This window comes from Eschrichtius robustus, chromosome 5, assembly GCF_028021215.1.
Source record: "Eschrichtius robustus isolate mEscRob2 chromosome 5, mEscRob2.pri, whole genome shotgun sequence".
Lineage (NCBI taxonomy): Eukaryota > Metazoa > Chordata > Mammalia > Artiodactyla > Eschrichtiidae > Eschrichtius > Eschrichtius robustus.
In genome coordinates, this window is record NC_090828.1 from 44,657,389 (window position 1) to 44,684,759 (window position 27,371).

A 27,371-nucleotide genomic window follows, 5' to 3' on the forward strand; every position below is an offset into this window, starting at 1 on the left:
GGGTGCAAACCTAGCACAGTATTGGGAAATAGAAAAATGGGCACCCTTTATTATGGTGCTCCTTTCATGTGTCCACAATATTTGGATATAATTTATAGAGAGTAGATACTATGTTTTTTCTTCTACCACTGGAAATCTGAGGAAAACTTCATTACCAGTCATAAAATTCATTATCTTAAGCTTATTCTAAGTTATTCTAAGCTTATTCTAAGTTCAGATAGCTGACATTATCCTCTTGGTAATAAACAATGAAAAAACACATCCTCTGAGCAATATTAATCTGCAACTTTGGGATAGGGAATAATAGTAATCAGTCAAAAACTGAACACAATTTTCATATGAATAAAAGATATTAAATTATTTAAAAATAATTCCATGAGCAGTTTAATATTAAAAAGTGTGATCTTCATTATGTGTTAAGAATTCATTCAGGAAAACAAGTTTCTCAAATTATAGCCAAAAATCTTTTACTAGTATCACTATCTTAACTTTAAATTTAAATCTGTATTTCCCTAATTACACAGTACTAAAAATAATTTACTACAACAAATAAAAATTCTTTTACTTCAAATCCTTGCCTAAATAATAAAAAATCATTTTATTTTTTGAGGAAAAGACATTTCAACTTTTTAAGTATGAAGTGTAAATTAAGATTTACTTATTTAAATTATAATTTTAAAGTTTCACATATAAAGATGAACAAAATCTAAGTGTAGTTTATATTATTGTTAACATAGATTTTAATTTTTCAAATGTCACATATATCTTTCATTATTTGTAGATTTATTTCTTTTATGAAGTAGTCAAATGAATCAGCTCACCCTTGACTGTAACAAAATACTGTTTGGTGACTTGTGACAGACAGGGTTTTAACCTCTGACAGCGAGATTCATTGTGGAGCAAGAGCCAATCATAGATCCTGACGACACTTGTCTCATCAAAGTTGGAATATAAAAAGCCACTTGGAATACAGTATAAAAGATTCACTGGTGTGGCAAGTTGTCTCTCAGACTGTGCAGGCATTAACATTTTGCTTGGCATTACTCAAAAGCAAAAGAAAAGTAAAAGGAAGAAATAAGAACAAGGGAAAAGATTGTACTGATTTTAAAATCATGCAAAAACTGCAAATCTATGTTTATATTTACCTATTTATGCTGATTGTTGCTGGTCCAGTGGATCTGAATGAGAACAGCGAGCAAAAGGAAAATGTGGAAAAAGAGGGGCTGTGTAATGCATGTATGTGGAGACAAAACACTAAATCCTCAAGACTAGAAGCCATAAAAATCCAAATCCTCAGTAAACTTCGCCTGGAAACAGCTCCTAACATCAGCAAAGATGCTATAAGACAACTTTTGCCCAAAGCTCCTCCACTCCGGGAACTGATTGATCAGTACGATGTCCAGAGAGATGACAGCAGTGACGGCTCCTTGGAAGATGATGATTACCACGCTACGACGGAAACGGTCATTACCATGCCCACAGAGTGTGAGTAGTCCTATTAGTGTAGAGCAACAGTTCTGCTGACTGCTGTTCTAGTGTTTATGAGAAACCGATCTATTTTCAGGCTCTTTTAACAAGCTGTTGGCTTGTATGTAAGTAGGAGGGAAAAGAGTTTCTTTTTTTTCAAGATTTCATGAGAAATATACTAATGAGACTGAAAGCTGCTGCATAATTTGTTTCCTTAGAGAGCTAAAAAGCTAAAAATAAAAAATAAAATGCTTGCATGTTTAATATGACAACTATAACATGCTTATGCTTTCACAGCTTAATACCACCAAGGTAAGGACTGGGAGATACTACAAGCAATGTGAAAAATTTGAAATTTTTTAACTACATGAAATTTCATAACTGCATTTGGTTGTCTGAAATATGCATTTATAATAACAGGTTTTTTCATAATAAAGAGAACAGAAGAAATTTGTAGATGTTGAAGACTATTTGGGCATTTGCTGAACACCTAGAATGACTTCTGTTATTCAAAACTATTTCTCACAGTGTTTTTATGTTCTTCACAAATTAAAGTTATCTAATTTTGAAAGCTATTACAACACTGGAAAATATGAAAAAATATTTTTTATAAATTTAATGTATTACTAAGAGCAATGATGAAGTAAACATAGCATAATAATAATCATGAGCTAATTATCAGAAAATGCTAAGAAATAAACATTTTAATTGAGTAGGCTATGGCTCACAAAGTCCCACTTATACCTTGACCATGGTACTATTGTTAAGAGTACCCGACCTGCATATTTCCAGGCAGGCACATGCTTAATAACCTCCTAAAGTATTATTTTACTCTTCATAGGAGGGAGGACTATTACCTGTAGTATCTACATTGCTTCTGGAAGATAATATACGTCATACCATTCCTGCTGCAGGCAGTTCAAAACTATACTCAAGGAAAGGGGGACAGGCACCTTAACAGAGAAGGCATGACAAGAAAGAGTTTTGTGCCATATGTCTGTGATCTTGCTTTATAGAGTGCTTTACCCACTTTAAACTGGACTCAAAACAGTTTCAAAATATTGTTTTTCTTATTAAGTAATTAGGTTATAATGCAACGAATAATTTTCCTTTAAGACTGTGCTATCAGATAATCCTGGAGTAGATTTGCCTTATTTATAAACAATCTTGGAAAACCAAAAGGAAAGAAATTTCTAAGTGCTTCTGCTTACAATGACAGCCTGGCCCTAAAGACAATGTTTTCTAAGTTTTGAAAGAGCCTGAATGCAACATTTAGATTTTGGTGCTACTTACCTGCTAGTTTTGTTCCTTTAAAAGGCTATCCCAGCACCCAAACATAACAGATGTGCTATATTTTCTACTAATTCCTGAGGCTCAGTTGCTCAGTGTCTTGTCCCCAGGTAATTCAGGCCTGGGGGAAGGGTTCCTTCTTCCAGACTGATTGGTACAGCTGCTCAGTAAGTGTAACTACTCAGATTCCCAAAGAATTCTAAGTGGATGTTCCTCCACAGTGTCTCTTGTTCTCTCTAATCATCATCATCTTAAAATTTCATCCACTTTTCATTCCTTAATAGAATTTTCCTTAGTCCACAGTTCTCTGGAGAGGAAGTAGGTTCCTCCTAAACAGCTGAAAAAACATACATCTAAGAAAATCTGAAAAGCTATAGTAATTATTTTATTTGATAGTTTTCTGAGTTATGAATGAAATTCTACATATTTTTTTTCATTTTAAAAGACTAGTTGTGCACACATTATTCCAATAAACATGCTCATTGATTAATATGGAGGAGTTTATTCATCTGTCATGAAAAATGATTTCAGTAACTCTTTTTTTTTCCTATTCATTTATAGCTGATCTTCTAACGCAAGTGGAAGGAAAACCCAAATGTTGCTTCTTTAAATTTAGCTCTAAAATACAATACAATAAAGTAGTAAAGGCCCAACTGTGGATATATCTGAGGCCAGTCAAGACTCCTACAACAGTGTTTGTGCAAATCCTGAGACTCATCAAACCCATGAAAGACGGTACAAGGTATACTGGAATCCGATCTCTGAAACTTGACATGAACCCAGGCACTGGTATTTGGCAGAGCATTGATGTGAAGACAGTGTTGCAAAATTGGCTCAAACAACCTGAATCCAACTTAGGCATTGAAATCAAAGCTTTAGATGAGAATGGTCATGATCTTGCTGTAACCTTCCCAGGACCAGGAGAAGATGGGCTGGTAAGTGATTACTGAAAATAACATTCTAAAAACCTTATGTTTTTATTCATAATGTGAATGAATAGTAGTGAAAAACAACTACCAGTTTCCTATGCTCATAAGCCGGAAAAAGGTATCTTACCCCGATGGTAGCCCTGTACCCAATAAAAGTAGGTGTCCAATTTCATATCCTATGAAACACTCTCTTGATACTTTTAGTTTGCATGAGGACTTAAAGAAAAAAGTTACACTATAGTCCTTAACTTCTTTAGGAATTCTTTTGAATTGGGAATGAAATATAAAGTGCTTTTCATTGATGTGCTATATGATTATATAAATAAAAACATGACGTCTTCATAGTGGATTCTAGGACATACCCAACAAAACATTTTTTTCCCTAGAAGAGTGCCAAACGTGTTAACATTTTTTTGGCTTAATAAAGTGGAAAAAAATAAACTCTAAAAATTATAATTGAAATAAAATGCTTTTAATTATAGCAACTAACTAAATACAATATGTTTAGACGTATATGCTATTAAATATACTATATTTAAGATCCCTCAAGATAAATGTTCCTTATTTTCTAGGCTGCTGATGCACTGATGTATATGTGGATTACTCTGTGAATTACCCCTAATAAAATTTAAAATTTCAGGGTAGTTAACCTGTACCACCCAGCTTATTTCTGAACTGTCTTACTATTCTTTTGCAAGAGTTTACTTAGGTAATGTCAACTAATTTAATATCAGGTCAAACAGAAGACAATGCCTTATATATTATAAAAATTAATAAAAACCATTTACAACCTAGTATAAATTTAGAGTTACTCACTCTTCTGGCTTATCTATGCTTGTGTTTACTTCTGTTTTCAAAAACTTATTTAATGTGACCATATCTTTTACTTCCATTTATTGATATAATTTACAACAAAAGATTATACTTGCAAGCAATGTGTTATTTTTAGTTTTTAAATGGTCTTGTTTGTAAAGAATATATAATTAGTAAGTCATATCTACTTTAAATGAAAACATATTCTTTAAGAGATTATACAATTTTCCAAATGATCTATTTTTCTTTAAATATGCTACATAAAATGTTACTGACTCCCAAAATGATGTTATTATTTTTTATAATCTTAAATACCAATAATTACCAGGTCTATTTTCATTTTGATACAGGATAAAAACTACTATTAATTATTTAGGAATGTGTTCTTTTTTATAGACAGCATTTTAATGATCAAAGCTGGTGATGTGACAGAGGTTTTATTTATTATTAAGCAGATGGTTAATACGATGTATTCCTCAGACTTTTCCATATAAAAAGAAAAATGTCTCAAATGCATGAAAAGATTGGGGCAGGGGAAGGATTAGCAAATTATTGTTTAAATATCTGAACAGAAACATTTTTCAGTGAAAGAATAAAGGAAATATTATCGTATCTTCTTCTGAATCTGTCCCTCCCTCTCTTGGAGTTGGTTGTTCTAACCCAATATACCTACCGCTACCTTCATCACCCTACCTTCCTTTTTCCCATTACAATCTGTATGGTGCCGGGTGGTAACTATTTTGGTTTGGCGTTAATATCCAAGGATCCCTGAATAAGATCTAGTGAATGGAGGATGGATGAGTATACCTATCCCTCCAGGAGTCATCAGACATATTTAGCCACCATATTTAACCAACAAGCAGGAAGAGAGAAGCTAGCTTTTCCCCTTCCTCCTTTCTTCCCTCCTCCCTTTCTCTTCTCCTCCCTCTCTCCCTTTCTTGCCATCAATATTTTCAGAGCATCTATTATGTGCCAGGCATTCGGATACTCAAACTGGGGAAAACAAGAATAAGCAAGACAAAGATCTGACCACAGGGGAATCTGTATTGCTGCTATAGTCTTTTGAGCCATAAGGGAAGTATCAAGCCTAGTGTAAATTAAAATTCTTTAATGCTGTGGCAACATTAAAACATAAAAACAAATGTGGCAGAAGCAAAATGATTAGTTTCTTTCTTCAACAACGAGTGCTTGATGTAGGAAGGTGTTTCAGCATCTATTACTAACTCTTCTTTCCTTTTCATACAGAATCCCTTTTTAGAAGTCAAGGTAACAGACACACCAAAAAGATCCAGGAGAGATTTTGGACTCGACTGTGATGAGCACTCCACAGAATCTCGATGCTGTCGTTACCCTCTAACTGTGGATTTTGAAGCTTTTGGATGGGACTGGATTATTGCACCTAAAAGATATAAGGCCAATTACTGCTCTGGAGAGTGTGAATTTGTATTTTTACAAAAATATCCTCATACCCATCTTGTGCACCAAGCAAACCCCAGAGGTTCAGCAGGCCCCTGTTGTACTCCCACAAAGATGTCCCCAATTAATATGCTATATTTTAATGGCAAAGAACAAATAATATATGGGAAAATTCCAGCCATGGTAGTAGATCGCTGTGGGTGCTCATGAGATTTATATTTGGTTCATAACTTCCTAAAAAGTGGAAGGTCTTCCCCTCAACAATTTTGAAACTGTGAAATTATGTACCACAGGCTGTAAGCCTGGAGTATGCTACAGTCACTTACGCACAAGCTACAGTATATGAACTAAAAGAGAGAATATATGCAACGGTTGGCATTTAACCATCAAAACAAATCATACAATAAAAAGTTTTATGATTTCCGGAGTTTTTTAACTTGGAGATCAAATTCCATTTATGTTCATATATATCACAACATATGCAGGTAAATGAAAGCAATTCTCCTTATGTTCTGGTGAATTAAAGGAGTATGCTTTAAAGTCTATTTCTTTACAGTTTCATTTAATATTTACAGAAAAATCTATATGTAGTATTGGTAAAATGCAGGATTGTTATATACCATTATTTGAATCATCCTTAAACACTTGAATTTATATTGTATGATAGCATACTTGGTAAGATAAGATTCCACAAAAATAGGGACGGTACACCATGTGCAAGTTCCCATTCCTATTCTGATTGATACAGTACATTAACAATTCATGCCAATGGTGCTAATACAATAGGCTGAATGGCTGATGTTATCAGGTTTATCAAATAAAATACACTCAGTAAAGTAATGTTTCTCCTTTCTTCAGGTGCATTTTCATACTCCTCCAAATGGGGAATGGATTTTCTTTAATGAAAGAAAAATCATTTTTCTAGAGGTCTGGTTTCAATTCTGTAGCATACTTGGAGAAACTGCATTTACAAGGCAGCCAAAAAGTATTCATTTTTATCAAAATTTCAAAATTATAGCCTGCCTTTGCAACACTGCAGTTTTTATGATGAAATAATGGAAATGACTGATTCTATCAATATTGTATAAAAAGACTTTGAAACAATTGCATTTATATAATATGTATACAATATTGTTTTGTAAATAAATGTCTCCTTTTTTATTTACTTTGGTATATTTTTACAGTAAGGACATTTCAAATTAAGTATTAAGGCACAAAGACATTTCATGTATGACAGAAAAGCAAATGCTTATATTTCGGAGCAAATTAGCTGATTAAATGTGGTCTTAAAACTCCATATGCTAATGGTTAGATGGTTATATTACAATCATTTTATATTTTTTTACATTATTAACATTCACTTACGGATTCATGATGGCTGTATAATGTGAATGTGAAATTTCAATGGTTTACTGTCATTGTATTCAAATCTCAACGTTCCATTATTTTAATACTTATAAATATTATTAAGCATACCAAAATGATTTAACTCTATTATCTGAAATCAGAAAAATAAACTGATGATATCTTAAGAATTGTTAATTTTATTTTATAATTTGATAATGAATATATTTCTACATATATTTACTTCTATTTTGTAAATTAGGATTTTGTTAATCAAATACATTATACTTATGACTAAGTGAAATTATTTCTTACATCTAATGTGTAGAAATAATATAAATTATATTAAAGTGTTTTCACGTTTTTTGAAAGACACAACAGTTTTATGTTATAATGATTAATTCTGGATTTCTGGTTTTCACTTTATTGTAAAAGTTTAATGATTTAGCACAAAAGTTTGGTTTAGAAATTTTAGGTCTGCTACTCTAGTTTCTCATGAGTGAAATTCCTGTTAAATTGGTTCTGGTCAAGTTGCTTTAAACATACAAAAGCAAGGGCTCGTTACATCTGTTTCATTTCTCTTTATCTTGACCTGAAAACTATTTATATGTTTTCATAGGTTCAATTTCCAAATGCATTGCAGTTGGCAAGGGTATATGGTCCTAGAGTTACAAGTTCTACTGAAGCCACAGGGACACAGGGAAACTGCATCTTTTTCCTAGCACTTAATGATACTGGCACATTTATCTGAGTTTTGGGGGCAAAAATTTTCAAACTGAATTGAAAAATAATTATAAAGTGCCTAGAATCCACCCCTGGCCAATTTAATAGCTTAGCTCTAAAGCAGTGACTATGTCTAATGGGGGAGGTGATTAAAATTTTGTCTAGTGTTATGGTTCTTAAATAAATAATTTATAATTATTATAACCATGGAAGATATTACAGCAATTTACACTCATACAAACAGAGTGCAGTAGTTTTTCTAATTCTGATACTGACATATTTAACACTGACAAGGCTGGAGCTGTAAGGGAGTTGCCCCTGTTGGGGGAGGAGCCAACTGCGGTGACGCGGTAAGGCCACTTTTCAGCTGTACATATCAGAACATACTTCTTCCAGGGCCATGAATATACATGACCTCAAAGTCTGGGTCAGCAGGCCCATTAGCACACCTTAGGCTCTGGAGCACAAATAACTGGGGACCTTGATCCCTACAGTGGGAACTGTGAGGAAGGAACACCCTCTGTTTCCAAGCACCCAGTTTCAGGACTCCCCAACCTTTATATTTACCCTTACCATGGAGCCCCAAGATCACATCACTAACCTCTCCATTTGGTAGCCCGCTTCAAAACCCATATGACCATGAAAGAAAGCATCAGGACCGATTTGTTTTGTGACAAGACCTAGGCATTTCTTTTTCTATTTTGCCTAGGTCCTAGGAATGGCAAAGGCGCTCTGCTATTCTGCCTATGGGCATGTCACTTTCATTTTCAGCACCCTAAGAATATTCACTTGTGATACGTGACACTAACCCCTGAAATTTTCAGAAAAAATTATGTAAAGTTCAATGTAGTGTATCAGTTTTAATATTCTGAACGTTTTGTAATACTTCTCATACTTCCCACAAACCTATGTGAGTTAAAAAAAACACAGTAAAAATAAAAACAAACAAAAAACCCTTTCAAACCCTATGGTTCCTTTTGTATTCAAGTTGGTTTTTGCACTTCTGTAGAGAACTTTATTTTCTTAAAATAAAAAGGCAATATTTTGACATTGACAGTAGCTAGATTAGAACTCAATTATTCTATACCCCAAACGAAAACAAATCTATTTCACTTTAAACCACCATATACTCATTTAAGAATGTCAATGACCCTTTTGGGTCTGGTGGGACACTCTCACCAGGAAAAAGAAAACTCACAATTTTGCATATAATTTCAGGGAGCTCAGAGTCTTCTTAGAGCTCATTCATAGAATCTAGTTTATTTTCCTTCTTAAGATAAAAATTTTTTATGAAGTAATAAAATATACTTATAAGGGCCTGCTTCCCAATTAATTAGTTTTAATCCTTAACCAGTTGAATGTTTGAAAAGGAAAATAAATATCAAATCAGCCTGGATGTCTTAACATGGCTAAAACACTTGCTAATTACCAAAACATTCTATGTTTCTTAAAGATCATCCAGTCATCAACTGGCAAGTCTGTGATAGATTAAACTAGACAGCTGAATAAAAATCACTTCAAATTATGAACTCACATTCTTTTTATGTGTCAAAACCAAAATCAATAAATCATCAGGGCTTCTGATGTCTGGATGTCAGAATTAGGAGGGTATGAGATGATAATATTTACTGAGCACCAGATTTGTGCTAGGAACTTCCTTGACACGCTCAATGTAGGAGACATTATTGTCCCCAGTTTACAGAAGAGAATTCTGAGGAACTGAGATAATAGGAGGTACCTCAGTGGCTGGCCTGAATTTCAATTCAGAGCAGTTTGACACGATGATTCATTGCTCTGGTTACACCAATTCTTCAACAAGTCCTAATGAAAGAGTGAAACTATATTTTTTAATGTTTATAATTTGTAATATACCCTTGTATATGTTCAGCATTGGTTTCTGCAAATGTTGTGTGGCTGCATTTTAATGAGGGAGGTTAGAGTTGGTATTATGAGGTGGAAGAAGAGCAGGTGATTAGCAAAGGACAGAAATGTACAAACAGATAGAAGTGGGTCAATGTCATAGGATGTGAGAGATGGAATAGACCTTAGAGATCATCTAATTTACATATGACAGAACTGAGGTCTAAAGAGAGGGTTGCTCAAAGTCATAAAGTGAATTGGTTCAAAAACTGAGACAAGAGTTCTGAAATGCTAGAGTAGAGTGGATGGTGGGTCAGAGTGAGAAGAATGATTCCAAAAGACAAAATGCAGGAGAGCTAAAAACAAAAAAAAGCTCTGAGTCATGGTTTGTCAGCTGGGGAATGTCAATACTGGGCACTAACTAAAGGTCCGTAGGATTATAACAGTTTACATCTATCTTTTATCAACCTGGAGATTATCTTGGACAAATAGACCCTAATGGGAAATCTATGGTAGTATGTGATTAAAACCACTACTTTACTGGGTACAGTAATACAAATTGAAATAATAATAATTAATAATTAATAACTTTCAAAGTCCCCTCACATTAATGATGTAATTTTATCTTCATAATGCTGGAAGTTAAGTATTATTATTATGTCCATTTCATAGAGGGAACTGAGGCTAAATTAAATTAATCAAATTGCCCAAAGAAATGTAGCATTTATATTTGTACATTAATTACATAAGAAATAGAAATAGAAATCAAATAAGTTATACTTGTTTGATCATTCATTCCAATACTACTTATTAAAAATGTAGCATGATAAAAGAATTCCATTTAAAATATCAAACGATCACTTTAAAATATAAGACACATGGATACTATCCAGTAATATAACTAAGAAATTAAACCATAGGTTAAAATGTGATAAGCAAGTCATGACTTGCCTGGCACATGACGTATAGTGTTGAAATTTCATTTGTATGGTCATTCAGTTCCAGTTTACACACTGCAAAACATATCAAATTAAACTATACTAATTTTGGTCATCCCTGAGTACAATGTCAAGCAATGGGAAGTGGTACTAAATTTAGTTCATTCATGCCTAGGTGGAATTTTGCAGAGGAAGTCTTTGAAAAATTAATACATTTTCATTAGATAGCATTCATTTATAGCAAGATTATCTTTGTTACAATTTAAAACACTAGATAGAGGGATTATTTACATATATTTTACTAGAGTACCTACCAAAGACTTCAATGAATACCACATCCTGTCAAGAACACAGGATGTTCTTGAATGTAAGACTTGACATATGAAGGTGCCTAATTTATCGACAAGCATGAAATGTATGTGTAATAATAATGATAGACAACTCCCTAATCCTCTGTTACAATGGTTGAGTAGTTCACTTCAGCTACGGTTTAACATTACACTAAGTATTCCTGATAAAGAAATACAGAGTTTGGCAATGAAGCAAAGAAATATATACTAAGTTTTCATTGACTACAATTTTGGATTACTGTAAGATAGAAAAGTTTTTTAACAGTATGATGCTATTATTTTTAGGTGATTATTTATTACACACACACATATATTTACTTTCTTGAAAAACTGACTTTAATAACATTTTCTTTAATTAGTTCTGCGATGCACTATAGGCAAAACACTATTCACTGGAATTAACTTACAGAGATCTAAAACATATTCCCAGATTCTGATCTTAACGAGATCTGTTGGAGAGTTCTCCTGAGAAGGGCCGACAGATAAATTTGATTCAATTAATCTTAAAGGTAAGCTTTAAAACAAACATATGAAGAGATTAACCTACTAATTCACATTTTTAATTTGTCTTCCTAACCATTCAAGATTATTCGATTAAGAAAACTTTCTTCCTACAATGTTATGTTCTTTTTTTTTTTTTCTAACATCTTATGAAGGACCCTATTCAGAACAAAATCTGATTATGCGGTTTTGGCCATGGATCCTCCACAAGACTTTCCCAGATCCGCTCCCACGGACACTAACTCTGACTAAGAAGCCAAACGTCTCTTGGCTCTATTCCCATGGAGCTCAGAATTTTGGCATTACCTCTCCACTAGCCAAAAACAAAACATGTCAATACAGGAACGTTTGCTTACATCATGACATCAGATCCTCATAATGCTGAGATAGAATTCTGAAAGTGAAAATCAAGCATAAAACACCAATTTACTGAGCACACTGAAGTGACTGTGGGAGAAAACCCAAATTGTTAAATGGAAACAATCAGGCAGTCATTGAGGCAACTGCTTGGCTTGAGCTCCAAGAATATCTTCCTGAAAAGCTGCATACTTCTCAGCAACTCAAGAAATGGCATGAGTTATGTGGCTGCCTGCACCCTAAGTAAAGGATTCTACTGAGGAAACTTAGCCATCTTGGGCTCTGAACCAGGCCAGGTGCCATGGGATAGAAACTAGAGCAAAAAAGAACAAATGACAGTACTGCTTCCTACTTGTAGATGTTCCCTGGCAGCAAGCAAAATTGTCCCAAAGTCTAAAATCTATCAGGACCTATGTCTTATGCATTAGTGAATTTAAGTTCCTTACAGCTCCAGAGTCAGAAAAAACTCCACGGAAGTTGCATAGGACTGATGGGAAGCTAGCTAGGTTCCCATCTACTCATAGGCCAGGATGCATCCCTATGACTGAAATACCTTGCACCAACTGGGACTCTCCTGGGCGAATAGCCCTGCACTGCAGTGCCAGCAGAGCTCTCTCCTTTGCTGACAGAGGTGGGTAGACTGTGAATAGTGAGCCCCACCTTGCTTTTACCAGAGGTTTAAACAAAGAATCCTGGTATTGGCCAAAGAGAGCAGTGTCATTTCAGAATTTGTGCCAAAGGCTGGAATTTGGCTTTATATCTGTTGGTGTAACATGTATTGTGTTGACACAATATATCTGTTAACCAGGTACATTACCTGGTTAGTGTCCTTGGGCCTCATATATCCTGTTCAGACTGGCAAGAAATAAACTGCCTGTTGGACCTTGGACAAGAAGCATGAGCATTTACTTAACAAGGGAAAAGCACATTGCATAGATATTAATATCTCCATTTTTATAATGATGAAGTTGAGGCTCAGAGATGATTGTACTTAAGTGACTAAGACAGGTGCATACATGATGGGAGAAATACACATACAAATGTAGAACTAACACAACATTGTAAATCAACTTTACTTCAATTAAAAAAGTAAAAATTAAAAAGGGACCTACTCTCCTTGCTAAGCAAATAAGTAAATAAATAAATAAAACTAAAAAGGGACATACTATATAGTATGGGAAACTATACTCAATATTTTGTAAAATATAAGGGAAAAGAATGTGAAAAAGAATATATATACATAAGAATATATATATATAAGTATATATATAAAAGAATATATATATATATATATAAACTGAATCACTGTGCTGTACACCTGAAACTAACATAATATTGTAAATCAACTATACTTCAATTTAAAAAAGATAAAATAGAATAAAATGGCCAAAAAAACCCCAAAATGTAGAAGTACAGTTTTTCAGCTATTAGTTCAGGTATGAAAAAATGTAATTTTCTACTTGTTGTAGAACTGACATCAGCTTTTACCTCAAGCCCATTTGTGCTGTATCACCATTTCTACTTTATAGAGGCACTGTCATGTCAACGGGAACTGCTCTAATAATGCTTGTCATGTCCATGGATCTCACCCAGAAAATGATGAACGATATCCCCCTACTCTCAAGTCTCTAAACTCAGAGGAGGAGTGTAATGTGTCTCTCTTCTTTATGTCCAGCTCAGCCTATGAAGTAGGGCATCAGAAAAGATCATTGTCTAAAACTTCTCTCTTCCCATCAAATTCACTCCTATCATAAGCTCATGAGATCTTTATGTGAGAAGATATAGGAATAGGTTCTGGCTATCTGGATCTATTTACTAACACTTTATATTTCATACCTGAACCCTAGACCCTTGAACTTAAAATTTTGTTAAATACTACTATTTTTTTTTTTCCTGATTCTGATCTGAAAAATGTAACCTTTTAATAAATCAGTGTTCATTCTAATAATAAAAATGTAAATTAAAATTACATACTATCCTTTCATCTACAAATATACTAAATTTTTATGTTAATATCTATTGTTATTAGTAAGGTGATCAGAAATGAACACTCTAAATATTGCCTATAGAAAGGCCCTGACCAGTTGCCTTCCAATATTTAACAAGATCCTTAAAAGGTTCTATACAGTAATTTTACTTCTAAAATTTTATGCAAAGAAAATGAAGATGCAAATGTTTATGTAAAACCACAATGTTATTTACTGTTTTTTATATTGGAAATAATGTATCCAACAATAAGGAATGGTTACATTGATTATGATAGGTAACAAAAGCATATTAAAATTTAAAGACAACCTGAGGACCCAGTAAACACCATGAGGATGAGAGAGGGAGAAAGAATCTAAGTCTTCACTGATATTATTGAGCTACTGATCTTACTTTACCTAGAGCTGCCTTACATTTGGACTTATATGAGATAATTGATTTTTCTACTGTTTAAGCCATATTTGAATTGGGGTTTCTGTTATTTACAGCTGAAAGTATTCCAAATAAATAAATATGTGTATAGCATATGTGTACATACATGTATCAGGTATATATGATTATCTTTAATTCTAATAGATATTGCCAATTTGTACCCTGTAGAGGTTGTACCAATTTATATTTCTATTAACAATGTATGAAGTTACCTATTTTCCCACACCCTCATCATTCTTAGTTCTAGTATGATAGGTAAAAAATGGTATCTGTCATCATGATTTTCACTGCATTTTTCTTATTTTGAGTGAGGTTATTAATCTTTTTATATTTAAGGATTATCTGTGTTTCCTTTTCTGTTAACTATTTGCTTTTATCCTTTGCTTATTTTTTCTATTAGGTTGTTAATATTTAAACAAAACCTATATATGTACTTAAGAAATTAGCTACTATTGGGGAATTCCCTGGTGGTCCAGTGGTTAGGACTCAGCACTTTCACTGCCGGGGCGGGGTTCAATCCGTGGTCGGGGAACTAAGCGCTCACAAGCCCCAGGGCCCAGCCAAAAAAAAAAAAAATTAGCTACAACTATTTCTTCCCAGATTTTCATCTGTGTTTTGACTTTGTGGTTTCTTGTTTTTTAATGCAGAATTTAAAACGTTTGTATGATGTTACATATTTTAGTCTTTTTTTTATAGTTTCCAATTTTTTTCTTTGTCTTCTTTTTGGCCGTGCCACGTGGCTTGCAGGTTCTTAGTTTCCAGACCAGGGATTGAACCTGGGCCATGGCAGTGAAAGTGCCGAGTCTTAACCACTGGACAGCCAGGGCAATTCCCTGGTTTCCATTTCTTTTGTCATACTTAGAGCCTTTTACACTATGTGTTTATATTTTTAATGTATCTTATAATTTCTTCTAATACATTTATGGCTTGTTATTTACTTTTGAATTCTTTAATCCATCTCAACTCTTATTTCATCATAGTGTGACATAGGAATCCAATTTATTTTTCTTCAGATGACTATCCATTTGTCACCATTTATAATACTATCTTTCCCCTAGTGATTTGAAATGTGGAATGGTGCTTAGTGGCCACTTACCCTGTTCACATGGATCTTTTGAGGCAAAAAGTCATTTTTATAGAATTTAGCAATAACAGAGGATGCCTAGGGTCAAATCAGCCATCCTCTTGAAATCTAACTACAATCAGTACAGGTGAATATGAAAACAGTAGCATGATTGATGATAACAGGTTTTCTGTCCAGTCAAAAATGACCAGATATATTCATACCTATTCATATTCACGCATTTATTCCATCAAAATTTTTAAGAGTCTAGTATTGTCATATTTTAATTCCTGCCTCACTTTAGGTGTGGGACATTTAGCCCACAACAACCAAGTCCATCCAGGACAGTGTCCCTCACCTCTCCTGAAGCTAAGAGCCCTACTCTCCAGGGAAAAATTATACATCCCTCCTCCCCCAGTCGCAAGTACTTCTCAGTCACGCCACCCAATATATCATTCAGCCTCCTGAAGGAGCACTATTTTCCCTCCACTGTCATCAGAAGAGGAGGGCAAGAAAATTATTCAGAATGTCCCTGGTACTTTTCCTCTGAAATAACATAGTAATTCTGTTCATAGTTGTGTGATATCCTATCAGATTTTACCCATTCATTGAGTCCTAGATACTACTGTAGGATCTGTAGAGAGAGGAGAGGAGAGGAATAAATCATGCTTCTTTTTCGAGGAACTCACAGTCTAGTGAGAGCAGAAAAGCACACGGTCAACTTTAATAAAATGTGACAAATGGTTTACACAGGGTGCTGTGGGAGAGAAGAGGAAAGTCATCTCAGCCACACTGGGAGTTCACCGAAGACTTAAAGGAGAAGGTGGCATTAGCAATGTCTTTAATAATGAATAAAAGTTTGATGGATGAGTAAGGAGAATAAGATAAATGAGAAAGAAAAAGGAAGAAGGGCATTCCAAAGCAAAGCCCCCTCCTCCAACACACCTACACATGAATGCAGGCATGAAAGAGCGTGATGTCTTCCAGGTCCTGCGAGTATTTCAGAATGGTTGGAGGGATAGGGCCTTGGGCAGTGTGTGACAAGCAATGAGGCTCTAGGGGAAGACTGAATAGACTGAACCAGGACATGCCTTGTATGTCTTTCTTTGGAGTTTGTACTTGATATTGTCAGTGATGAGAGCTAGTGAAACATTTTACGTAGGGAGCAACATGGTAGAAGTGCATTTTTTTTTAAACTCATTTATTTTTTTTTTTGAACTTTGCAACAGGTTTTTATTTTTGCTTTATATCTATTACAGTGTTTGAAACTTAATGAAATACATTTTTTCTTCAAATTTGGATGTATATATAAATATCATTTGTCTGGACTCAGCACACTCAATGCCATGGTTTCTTGGCCTATACCTGCTCTGAAATCAAGCTTTGTCTGTCTACCCACAGGTCCTGAGAACATGGAAGACAATAGCCAGAGTAAAAAACCCACTTTAAATAAGGTATTTAAAATTTTTTGTGCCAAGGTCTCTCCCTTTCAATGTCAGCTGAAGCATATATATCCCTTCTCAGAATAATGATTTAAATTATTTTTAATTGTTTAAATAAATGGTTTAAATTATAATATATAATTATGTATATAATTATAAAATATTTTAAATGTGCCATATAATAAAATCTGATAGCACAGAAACCTACTAAAATGAATAACAACATCTAGTAGTTAGTTGAATAACCATAATAATTGAAAAGTAGTGACATGACCGAAAGGAGTTAATATCCCAAATACATAAACAGCTCGCACAACTCAACATCCAAAAAACAAACAACCTAATTAAAAAATGGGCAGAAGATCTGAATAGACATTTTGTGAAGAAGATATACAGATAATCAACAGGCACATGAAAAGATGCTCAACATCGCTAATCATCAGAGAAATGCAAACCAAAACCACAATGAGATACCACCTCACACCTGTCAAAATGACTATCATCAAAAAGACCACAAACAACAAATGTTGGTGAGGATGCAGAGAAAAGGGAACCCTGGTACACTGTTGGTTGGGAGTGTAAATTGGTGCAGCCACTATGGAAAACAGTACGGAGGTTCCTTAAAAACCTAAAAATAGAACTACCATATGATCCCGCAATTCCACTCCTGGGTATATATCTGGAGAAGATAAAAACACTAATTTGAAGATACATGCACCCCAAAGTTTATAGCAACATTATTTACAGTAGCCAAGATATGGAAGAAACCTAAGTGTCCAGTGACAGATAAATGGATAAAGAAGATGTGGCACATCTATACAACGGACTATTACTCAGCCATTTAAAAAAAATTGAAATATTGCCACTTGCAACAACATGAATGGACCTGGAGAGCACTATGTTTCGTGAAATAAGTTGGACAGAGAAAGACAAGTACTGTATGGTATCACTTGTATGTGGAATATAAAAAAATACAACAAACAAATGAATGTAACAAAACAGAAATAGACTCACAGATATAGAGGACAAACTAGTGGTTACCAAGGTGGAGAGGGAAGATAGAGGTAGGGGATTAAGAAGTACAAACTACTATGTATAAAAGAAATAAGTTACAAGGATATATCGTACAGACAGAGAATATAGCCAATATTTTATAATAACTTTAAATAGAGTATAATCTATAAAATACTGAATCACTATGTTGTACACCTAAAACTAATATAATATTGTAAATCAATTATGCTTCAATAAAGATAAATTAATTAAATAAATAAAAGTAGTTATGAGCATATATGAGATACCTGCAACAGCTACAATTTGATATGAAATATTTGTGATTTATGTTGGTGACATGGTGATAGATATTATGAAGGGCTTTGTGTTTTCAAGCCTATATTCAAAATGGAAAGAAATACTAAATTTTAATTAAATGTGAGCAAAAATAAAGATATAATTTTTCCCATCCAACTCTCAGATCCTCTGAATTCTACACAATAGTATAAATTAAGGAGCCTAGGGGTGGAAATAGGGACAATGAATTCAATTAGAAATCTATCTGACTAGTCTAGAGGAGAAGTGATGATGGTATGAGTAGTAATAGCTAATATTAATTGAGCAATTACTATATTCCAGGCACTGTTCAAAGTGCTTTATATGGTATTTCACCTGCAGACTTAGGGCCATTATTAACCTGTATTTTATAGGCAAAGAGACAGAAGAACAGAGAGCTAAGGAAATTTATTCAGTTCACACAGCTAGTTAGTAGCAGAACTAGGTTTTGAACTGGGATAATTTGACTCCAGAACCTCACTCTTATCCACTACTGGGGCAGTAGAAATAGTGGTAGAAAATGAATTAGAAGCATGCGGGAAATAGGATGAACAGGACCCGGAGAAGGAGGGAGAGAGGAGAATCTATAGAGAAGTCCAGGTGAAGTGGGGACATTGTAAAAATATTTGCCACCCATTTTTTTTCCTTCTTGGTAATTCTTCCCTCCCCTCACCCATTTAGTCATTAAGGGTAAATCATGAGGCTGAGGATTATTGCTCCTGGAAAAGTAGAGAAAATACTAACTAGGAAATTGAGATATGATATTATTTTTTTTCTGGACCAAAGGAGAGAGAAAGGGAGTGAAAAAGGGAGAAATCACATCCAAATACCCTTGCTCCTTTTGGGGGTCAAAACTTGGCTGAAAGAGGTAAGTAGAGAAGAAAAACCCAGACAGATCTGAGAGAATCAAAGAACATTGGGGCTGGTGCCCTGATTCCTATGTAGCATGGAAAGTCAGAAAGCTTTAAGAGAATTCCTCTGCTTGACATGGTCCTATATCTAATATGATGTCAGAGCAGTTGAGTAGCAATGACTAAGAAGGTACCTAGACTAAGGGCATCCACATTCGATCCTGAACTTTCCAGATAGTTTGTGAGAAAGTATCCAAGAGCCACCAGGTCTCCAAGGGAGGATAGCTAGTTGAATGTGCTGCTGGATTGGTTGCTAGGTATAGATGAGGATGACAAAGTGCAGGGGCCTCTTAACTGAAGTCAATAGTGCTGTCATCAATAACACGTGTCAGAACAATGCTCCAAAAACCAGGTGAAACCAGCAATATATCAGTGCCCATACATACAGGATGCTCAGTCACCAGGGAGCCCAGCTAAATTAAAGCAGATGCATCAAGAGGAAAAGATGAGGCCCTGAGACCAGGCAATACAAACCATGTCAAGAAGAAGGCTGGGAGGGAGGACCAGAAAACACTCTGCAATGCCAGGAAGCTGGGTGAGCTTCTCTGCTCAGATTCATTTAGAAAAGCAGAATAGGGGGAGGGGGAGAGCCTTTCTGAAGTGAGAAATACTGAAAAAGTAATAACCCTCCCCAAACCCTAAATTTTTTGTGATGTCTAATTTAGTTGTATTTTTTAAATTGTGGTAAAAAAAAACACATAACATAAAATTTACCACCTTATACATATATACAATGGAATATTACTCAGCCATAAAAAGGAACAAAATTGAGTCATTTGTAGAGACATGGATGGATCTAGAGACTGTCATACAGAGTGAATTAAAGCAGAAAGAGAAAAACAAATATCATATATTAACGCATATATGTGGAACCTAGAAAAAAGGTACAGATGAACCGGTTTGCAGGGCAGAAATAGAGACACAGATGTAGAGAACAAACCTATGGACACCAAGGGGGGAAAGCGGTGGAGGGGGTGGTGGTGGGATGAACTGGGAGATTGGGATTGACATATATACACTAATATGTATAAAATGGATAACTAATAAGAACCTGCTGTATAAAAATATAAATAAAATAAAATTCAAAAAAAAAATTTACCACCTTAGCATTTTTAATTGTGCATTTCGGTAAAGTTAACTATATTCACATGTTATGCAACAGATCTCTAGAATTTTTTTTTATCTCATAAAAACGGAAACTCTATACACATTGAACAACTCCCTATGCCCATCACCCTCCCCACCACCGCCACCTACAGCCTCTGGTCAACACCATTCTACTTTCTGTTTCTATGAGTTTTGAGTACTTTAGATATCTCGTATAAGTGGAATCATACAGCATTTATCTTTTTTTTTTTAAGTCTTTATTGAATTTGTTACAATATTGCTTCTGTTTTATGTTTTGGTTTTTTGGCAGCAAGGCATGTGGGATCCTAGCTCCCAGACCAGGGATCGAACCCGCACCCCCTGCATTGGAAGGTGAAGTCTTAACCACTGGACTGCCAGGGAAGTCCCCAGTACTTATCTTTAAAAAGCCTAAAATTTCCCTAGAAAACAGGTAACTTTGATTGGCAAGCTTAAGCATTTTCCATCATTAGAAGGAGAGGAGGTTTAAAAGCAAGATGAGATCAGTTAAAGAAAATAAGGAAAGCTACATCTCTTCAACCCGTTTGTGACATTACAACTCCAGCCCACTAGATGTGGGGTCACATCACGGACCCTAAGAAAGAAAGTGATTCATCAAACTCTGGCGCTTGACTGTCAGGCTCAAGAGCAGCATGAATATCACTGAGCCCTGTCTCGTGTGAAGCTAACATAGCTCCACTATCGTTTTTTCAGTCCTTTTAAACTGTTCTTAACTCCCACATTACTAGCTGTAGGTATTCCTTCTACCCTTGCTTTGGAATTCATTCTCTAAATATGTCCCAATTCACTGCATTTAAGACTTTAGTTGTCTCTGCCTTCCCCCTCGAAAAGTCTCAATACTTTGAAAATGCAGAGTCCAAGCAAAGGTCCAAGTTCCCCATAGGATTTTTTCCCCCCAAGTTTCTGGCCCTGGCCTCAGGCTGACTTGGATCTCTAATCTAAGATTTAAAATCACTCTATGTTGCAGATGTAGGCTGTGTCTAAAATCTTGGGCATCCTAGACAGGTTCTGAATGACTACAGCATTTGGTGTAAATAAATATTACTGTGGGCCCATGTCCATCTTCCAGTCTAGGTAGCTATGGCAAAGAATCAGATCAAGTCTTAGAAAGCCAAAAGAAATCAAGTCTGATTACTCTGTGGGTAGACTTCAAGGATGTCTGATCCCTGGAGGTTGAGTCATTTCAGGTCTCAGTGGAACTTTCTCCCAGTTCAAGGAATCATCAACAACATCATTATCAAGAAGCTATTTGGCCTGCTCTGAAAATCAAATGAGACTTCATACCTTCTTGGTTGACAGTTTATCTGTTGCATTGTGCTATGGATTTCAAAGATAGATATAATATATAAATGTTTCTTTTATAAATTGCCAAAATGTATTTAATAGCAGAGAGTAAGTCCTGTGCGTTTATATTGCAGATTAAATAATGCTTCACCTTGCAGTTCCAGCAGTTTTAATTTTATCTGTTATGTTTAGAAGGTGCACTAGATACAGATCTAGCATAGGGTCTTATGGTCTGTAGTACTCAAGTAATGGTAGTTGAAAATGAAATTTTGCTAATAATAATATATCTGAATCCATTCTACACCATACCAAAGGAATAACTAAATAAAGCACTTTTAATTTTCTAATAAAATTGAAAATAGGTCATAGTCTTAATTAAATCCAGGACCTTTCAAAACTTTGATGACAAAAAAGAAATATTGTCAAGAATCTGGAACTCTTGACTTAATCAAATTATTTCACCACGTCAAAGGATAATGTACTAGGATGCCACTGTTTACACTTTCTTTCCAAAATACTTAATGAAAATGATAGTTTTTAATGTAAAAAGAACCTATTTTAATGCTACAAATAAGGTTTGTTTCTTCAGTGGCAGCTTCATTTAACCAGAAAAATGAATCTTCTGGGTTGTGCAGTCTTGTAGGATATAGCCTGATGCAAGCCCTGACTTTCCTAAATCCAAACACGCTACAAAGATCAAGTCAGCTGCGCTGTGCTGTGGCTCACGGCCACATTGTGATTTTGGGAGCACATAGTTGGCCGGGTTGCATTGTGCTCTGTCCAAGACAACTCTAGCCAGGATCTTGCCAGCAGTAGGCAGCAATATGTCTTGATAGTTGCCTCAGTGAGTCTTACTGCTTGGAGTAATAAAAATAACCAAGCACTTTAGATCAAAGATTTATTATAACAGAAATGTAAAACTCAAAAAATTAGATAATTTTCTTAAACTTTTGCACTGAAGTGCACTGAAATTTTCACTGCAGTGGTGTGCCCACTTTGGAAAACGGTTTGTCCATTTCTTATAAAAGTAAACTTATTCATCCTATGACCTAGAAATTCCATTTACCCAAGAGAAATAAATACACATATCTACGGAAAAGCCCAAATGCGAACATTCAAAGTTGTTTCACTCATGATAGCCTAAAACAGGAAACAACCTCAATGTCCATTACCTGCTGAAAGGATAAACTAATTGTGGTACATCCATGAAATAGAGAACAACTGAACAATTATTGATACATGCAGCAATGTGGAGGAATCTCATAATCTCTTACGTTAAACGGAAGAAGCCAGACACAAAAGGCTCCATACTGTTTGAATCCACTTATATTACATTCTAGACAAAGGCAGTATACTAGGAACAGAAACAAATCAGTGGTTGCTAGAAGGTGAGGGTGGGTAAAGAGATTGACTGCAAAGTGGAGGGAGGGAAATTTTTATGGTAATGGAAATATTATATATCTTAAACACAGGCACAATTGTGTTTGTGTGTCCCAACTCTTCAAACTTTACACTTTAAAAGGGTACATTTATTTTATACAAATAAGACCTCAATAAATCTGCCTTTTGGAAAATTGGGTAGGGACAATGAGTCGGGGAATAGATGCAACAAGACTGGCCATGGGCCGAAATGATTAAATCTGGGTAATAGGTCACTGGGGATTCACTAAACTATTCTACTTCTGAATATGTTTAAACTTTTCAATAATTAACAGTTAAAATTTTTTTTGCACCATAGACTGCTAGGTTTCTGTCATTTATAGTCCTCCAATCATCTTGCCCCACTTTTCCCTGTGCCAAAGTATAAAACTTGTGGAACCTCACACAACTGATCAAAGAGAAAAGTCCATTAGCTAGTTTTTCAACATTTGTATATGTATATATACAAATACATATATATATATACACACACACACACACACACATATATAAATTAACAATCATGAAAACTACCTTAAAAGCCATAGTCAATTAAATTGTGGTCAGGAATTTTTAAATTAAGTTCATTAGAGGCAAAAATATGTAAATGCACCACTATATTTATTGCTATAGGTCTTTAAATTTTTTTTTAATTAATTAATTAATTTATTTATTTTTGGCTGCGTTGGGTCTTCGTTGCTGCACATGGACTTTTTCTAGTTGCAGCGAGTGGGGGCTACTCTTCGTTGTGGTGCAGTAGTTATGGCTCACAAGCTCTAGAGCACAGGCTCAGTAGTTGTGGCACATGGGCTTAGTTGCTCCGCAGCATGTGGGATCTTCCCGGACCAGGGCTCAAACCTGTGTCCCTGCATTGGCAGGTGGATTCTTAACTGCTGCGCCAGGAGGGAAGCCCTAAAAATTTTTTTAAGTTAGTTGATTTAAAAAGTTTTATTGAAACATATATTTCTTTTTTTAATTTTTACATTTTTATTGAAGTATAGTTGATTTACAATGTTTCAGGTGTACAGCAAAGTAATTCAGTTATACATATATTTATCTATTCGTTTTTCAGTTTCTTTTCCATTATCGGTTATTACAAGATATTGAATATAGTTCCCTGTGCCATACAGGAGGTCCATGTTTATCTATTTTATATATAGTAGTGTGTATCTGTTAATCCCAAATTCCAAATTTATCCCTCCCCCCTTTCCTCTTTGGTAACCATAAGTTTGTTTTCTATGTCTGTGAGTCTGTTTCTGTTTTGTAAATAAGTTCATTTGTATCATTTTTTTTAGATTCCACATATAAGTGATATCATATGGTATTTGTCATTCTCTGTCTGACTTACTTCGCTTAGTATAATAATCTCTAGGTCCACCCATGTTGCTGCAAGAGGCATTATGTCATTCTTTTTTATGGCTGAGTAATACTCAGTTGTATGTATATACCACATCTTCTTTATCCATTCATCTGCTGGACATTTAGGTTGTTTCCATGTCTTGGCTGTTGTAAATAGTGCTGCTATGAATACTGGGGTATGTGTATCTTTTCAAGTTAGAGTTTTCTCTGGATATATATGCCCAGGAGTGTGATTGCTGGACGATATACTAACTCTGTTTGTAGATTTTTAAGGAACCTCCATAGTGTTCTCCATAGTGTCTGCACCAATTTACATTCCCATCAACAGTGTAGGAGGGTTCCCTTTTCTCCACACCCTCTCCAGCATTTATTATTTATAGACTTTTAAAAATATTTATTTATTTATTTGGTTGCATGGGGTCTTAGCTGTGGCAGGCGGGCTCCTTAGTTGCAGCACGAAGTCTCCTTAGTTGTGACATGTGAACTCTTAGTTGTGGCATGCATGTGGGATCTAGTTCCCCAACCAGGGATTGAACCTGGGCCCCCTGCACTGGGAGCGCGGAGTCCAATCCACTGCACCACCAGGGAAGTCCCTATTTATAGACTTTTTGATGACGGCCATTCTGACCAGTGTGAGGTGATACCTCATTGTGGTTTTGATTTGCATTGCTCTAATAATTAGTGATATTGAGCATCCTTTCATGTGCCTGTTGGTTATCTGTATGTTTTCTTTGGAAAAGTTTCTACTTAGGTCTTCTGCCCATTTTTTGATTGGATTTTTCTTTTAATGTTGAGCTGTATGAGCTGTTTGTATTGAATATATTTTGGAGATTAATCCCTTGTCAGTGACATCATTGCAAATATTTTCTCCTATTCCATAGGTTGTCTGTTTTGTGTATGGTTTCCTTTGCTGTGCAAAAGTTTTTAAGTTTAATTAGGTTCTATTTGTTTTTGTTTCCATTTCTCTAGGAGTTGGATCCAAAAAAAAATTGCTGCAATTTACGTCGAGTGTCCTGCCTATGTTTTCCTCTAGTAGTTTTATAGTATCCAGTCTTATATTTAGGTTTTTAATCCATTTTGAGTTCATTTTTGTATATAGTGTTAGAGGATGTTCTAATTTCATTCTTTTACATGTAGCTGTCCAGTTTTCCCAGCACCACTTATTGAAGAGACTCTCTTTTCTCCATTGTATATTCTTGCCTCCTTTGTCGTAGATTAATTGACCATAAGTGCCTGCGTTTATTTCTAGTCTTTCTATCCTGTACCATTGATCTATATTTCTGATTTTGTGCCAGTACCACACTGTTTTGATTACTGTAGCTTTATAGTATAGTCTGAAGTCAGGACACGCAATTCCTCCAGCTCCATTCTTCTTTCTCAAGATTACTTTGGCTATTCAGGGTCTTTTGTGTTTACACACAAATTAAAAAATTTTTTGTTCTAGTTCTGTGAAAAATGCCATTAGTAATTTGACAAGAATTGTACTGAATCTGTAGATTGCCTTGGGTATTATGGTCATTCTAACAATATTGATTCTTTCAATCCAAGAACACAGTATATCTTTCCATTTGTGTGGTCTTCAATTTCTCTCATCAGTGTCTTACAGTTTTTGGAGTATAAGTCTTTTGCCTCCTAGGTAGGTTTAAACCTATCTAAACCTATCTACAGATCTTTCAGAATTCATCTATGTATGAGATAAAACATTTATTTATTTATTTACTGAATATTTATCTTTATTTTTTTGGCCGTGCTGTGGAGCTTACAGAATCTTAGTTCTCCGACCAGAGATTGAACCCAGGCCACAGTGAAAGAGTCAAGTCCTAACCACTGGATAGCCGGGGAATTCCGAAAAGAACTAAGCTGTAATTATTCATGCAATCATTCATTCAATAAACAGCTCTTAAGTGTCTACTACATGTTAAACATACAGTAATCTCTCCTTCAAGGAACCCATAAATACAAAATACAACCAGCTACAACACAATTGCTGAGTGTGTGGAAAGAAAAATTAATACTACCCAGAGTGCAGAGTGGATATGGTTGAGGAGAGATGGTGAGAGGACCAGAAAAGAACCTACAGATACTCTAAACCTAGAAATTTGAGCTAGAATTTTACTTGGCTGGGAGAGAGGTGTGGATGGGAGGGTAGGGAAGAAGGGAGAAAGAAAGGGAGCAGATTCTAGGGAGATATGAAGTCAGAAGCACAAAGCACATCTGGGGACTGCTTGGAGCAATTACACAGAAGCAGAAGAGCAAAACTGAATAATTCATTTATAATCAGCCCAATCTGTTAATGTCAAGTCCATGAACTGTGCAATTTATAAGTGCATATTGCTAATGAATTCATGAATTTATTCCACAGATAAATTGGTTTGTCCCCATGGTCACAAGATATGTCCACAACTCTTGTCAGCTAGTCTATGAAGGTATGCTACTAACCTTGAGGCAAGACTCTGGATATACATTTATTGCCTCTGTTGGAAAACCAATGTAAACTTCATGCCATCATTATTTTTGCCTCTGAACGCATGCATTTAAGGTTTGTTCTTCTTAGCCTTTCCTTAGCATTCTGGAAGGAGTTGTAGAAGGAAAGAATAATTTGCTAGTTAAATTTAAGAGACTACATAACCACTAACTAAGGAGCACTACTAAGTCACTTCCTAAGCAGACAATCATGAGAGCAGAAACTTGCAATTGACAAAATTATTAGATTAGTATTAAAATACTAATTGGCTTCTTTGTTCCACCTGGCTAAAATCTTGTTGTTGGCAGGGTTGAGACTAAATTCATGAATATAGCCCCGCATACCATCATGCTCCTTTACTGAGGAAAAAGAATTATTTTCACTATATGATACCAGTGAGTATGAACACTTTTCTTTCTCCTCTCCTTCACCCGCTACCAACTAGGGAGGATTAAGTGGGCTGCTTTTATTTCTGACTCTCTATTATCTAAAGCAACAATCTTTGAAGGACAAATATTAACTACATTGGAAGACAATTCTTCCAGTAA

The 27,371-nt window shown here is 35.0% G+C and overlaps 1 protein-coding gene and 1 long non-coding RNA gene across 2 annotated transcripts in view; one reads left to right on the forward strand and one right to left on the reverse strand.

Moving 5' to 3' along the window:
* Positions 1-1,112: 1,112 nt before the first annotated feature.
* On the forward strand, positions 1,113-6,125 carry MSTN (myostatin). Its single transcript, XM_068543855.1, has 3 exons — positions 1,113-1,485; positions 3,319-3,692; positions 5,745-6,125. Exons 1-3 carry the CDS (start codon positions 1,113-1,115, stop codon positions 6,123-6,125), a joined length of 1,128 nt encoding a protein of 375 aa, XP_068399956.1.
* The window catches only part of LOC137764817 (uncharacterized), a 159,172-nt gene continuing 137,599 nt past the window's right edge, over positions 5,799-27,371 (reverse strand). Inside the window, exon 5 of the long non-coding RNA XR_011074069.1 lies at positions 5,799-5,898. This is a non-coding gene — a long non-coding RNA (uncharacterized lncRNA). The remainder of the gene's footprint in view (positions 5,899-27,371) is intronic.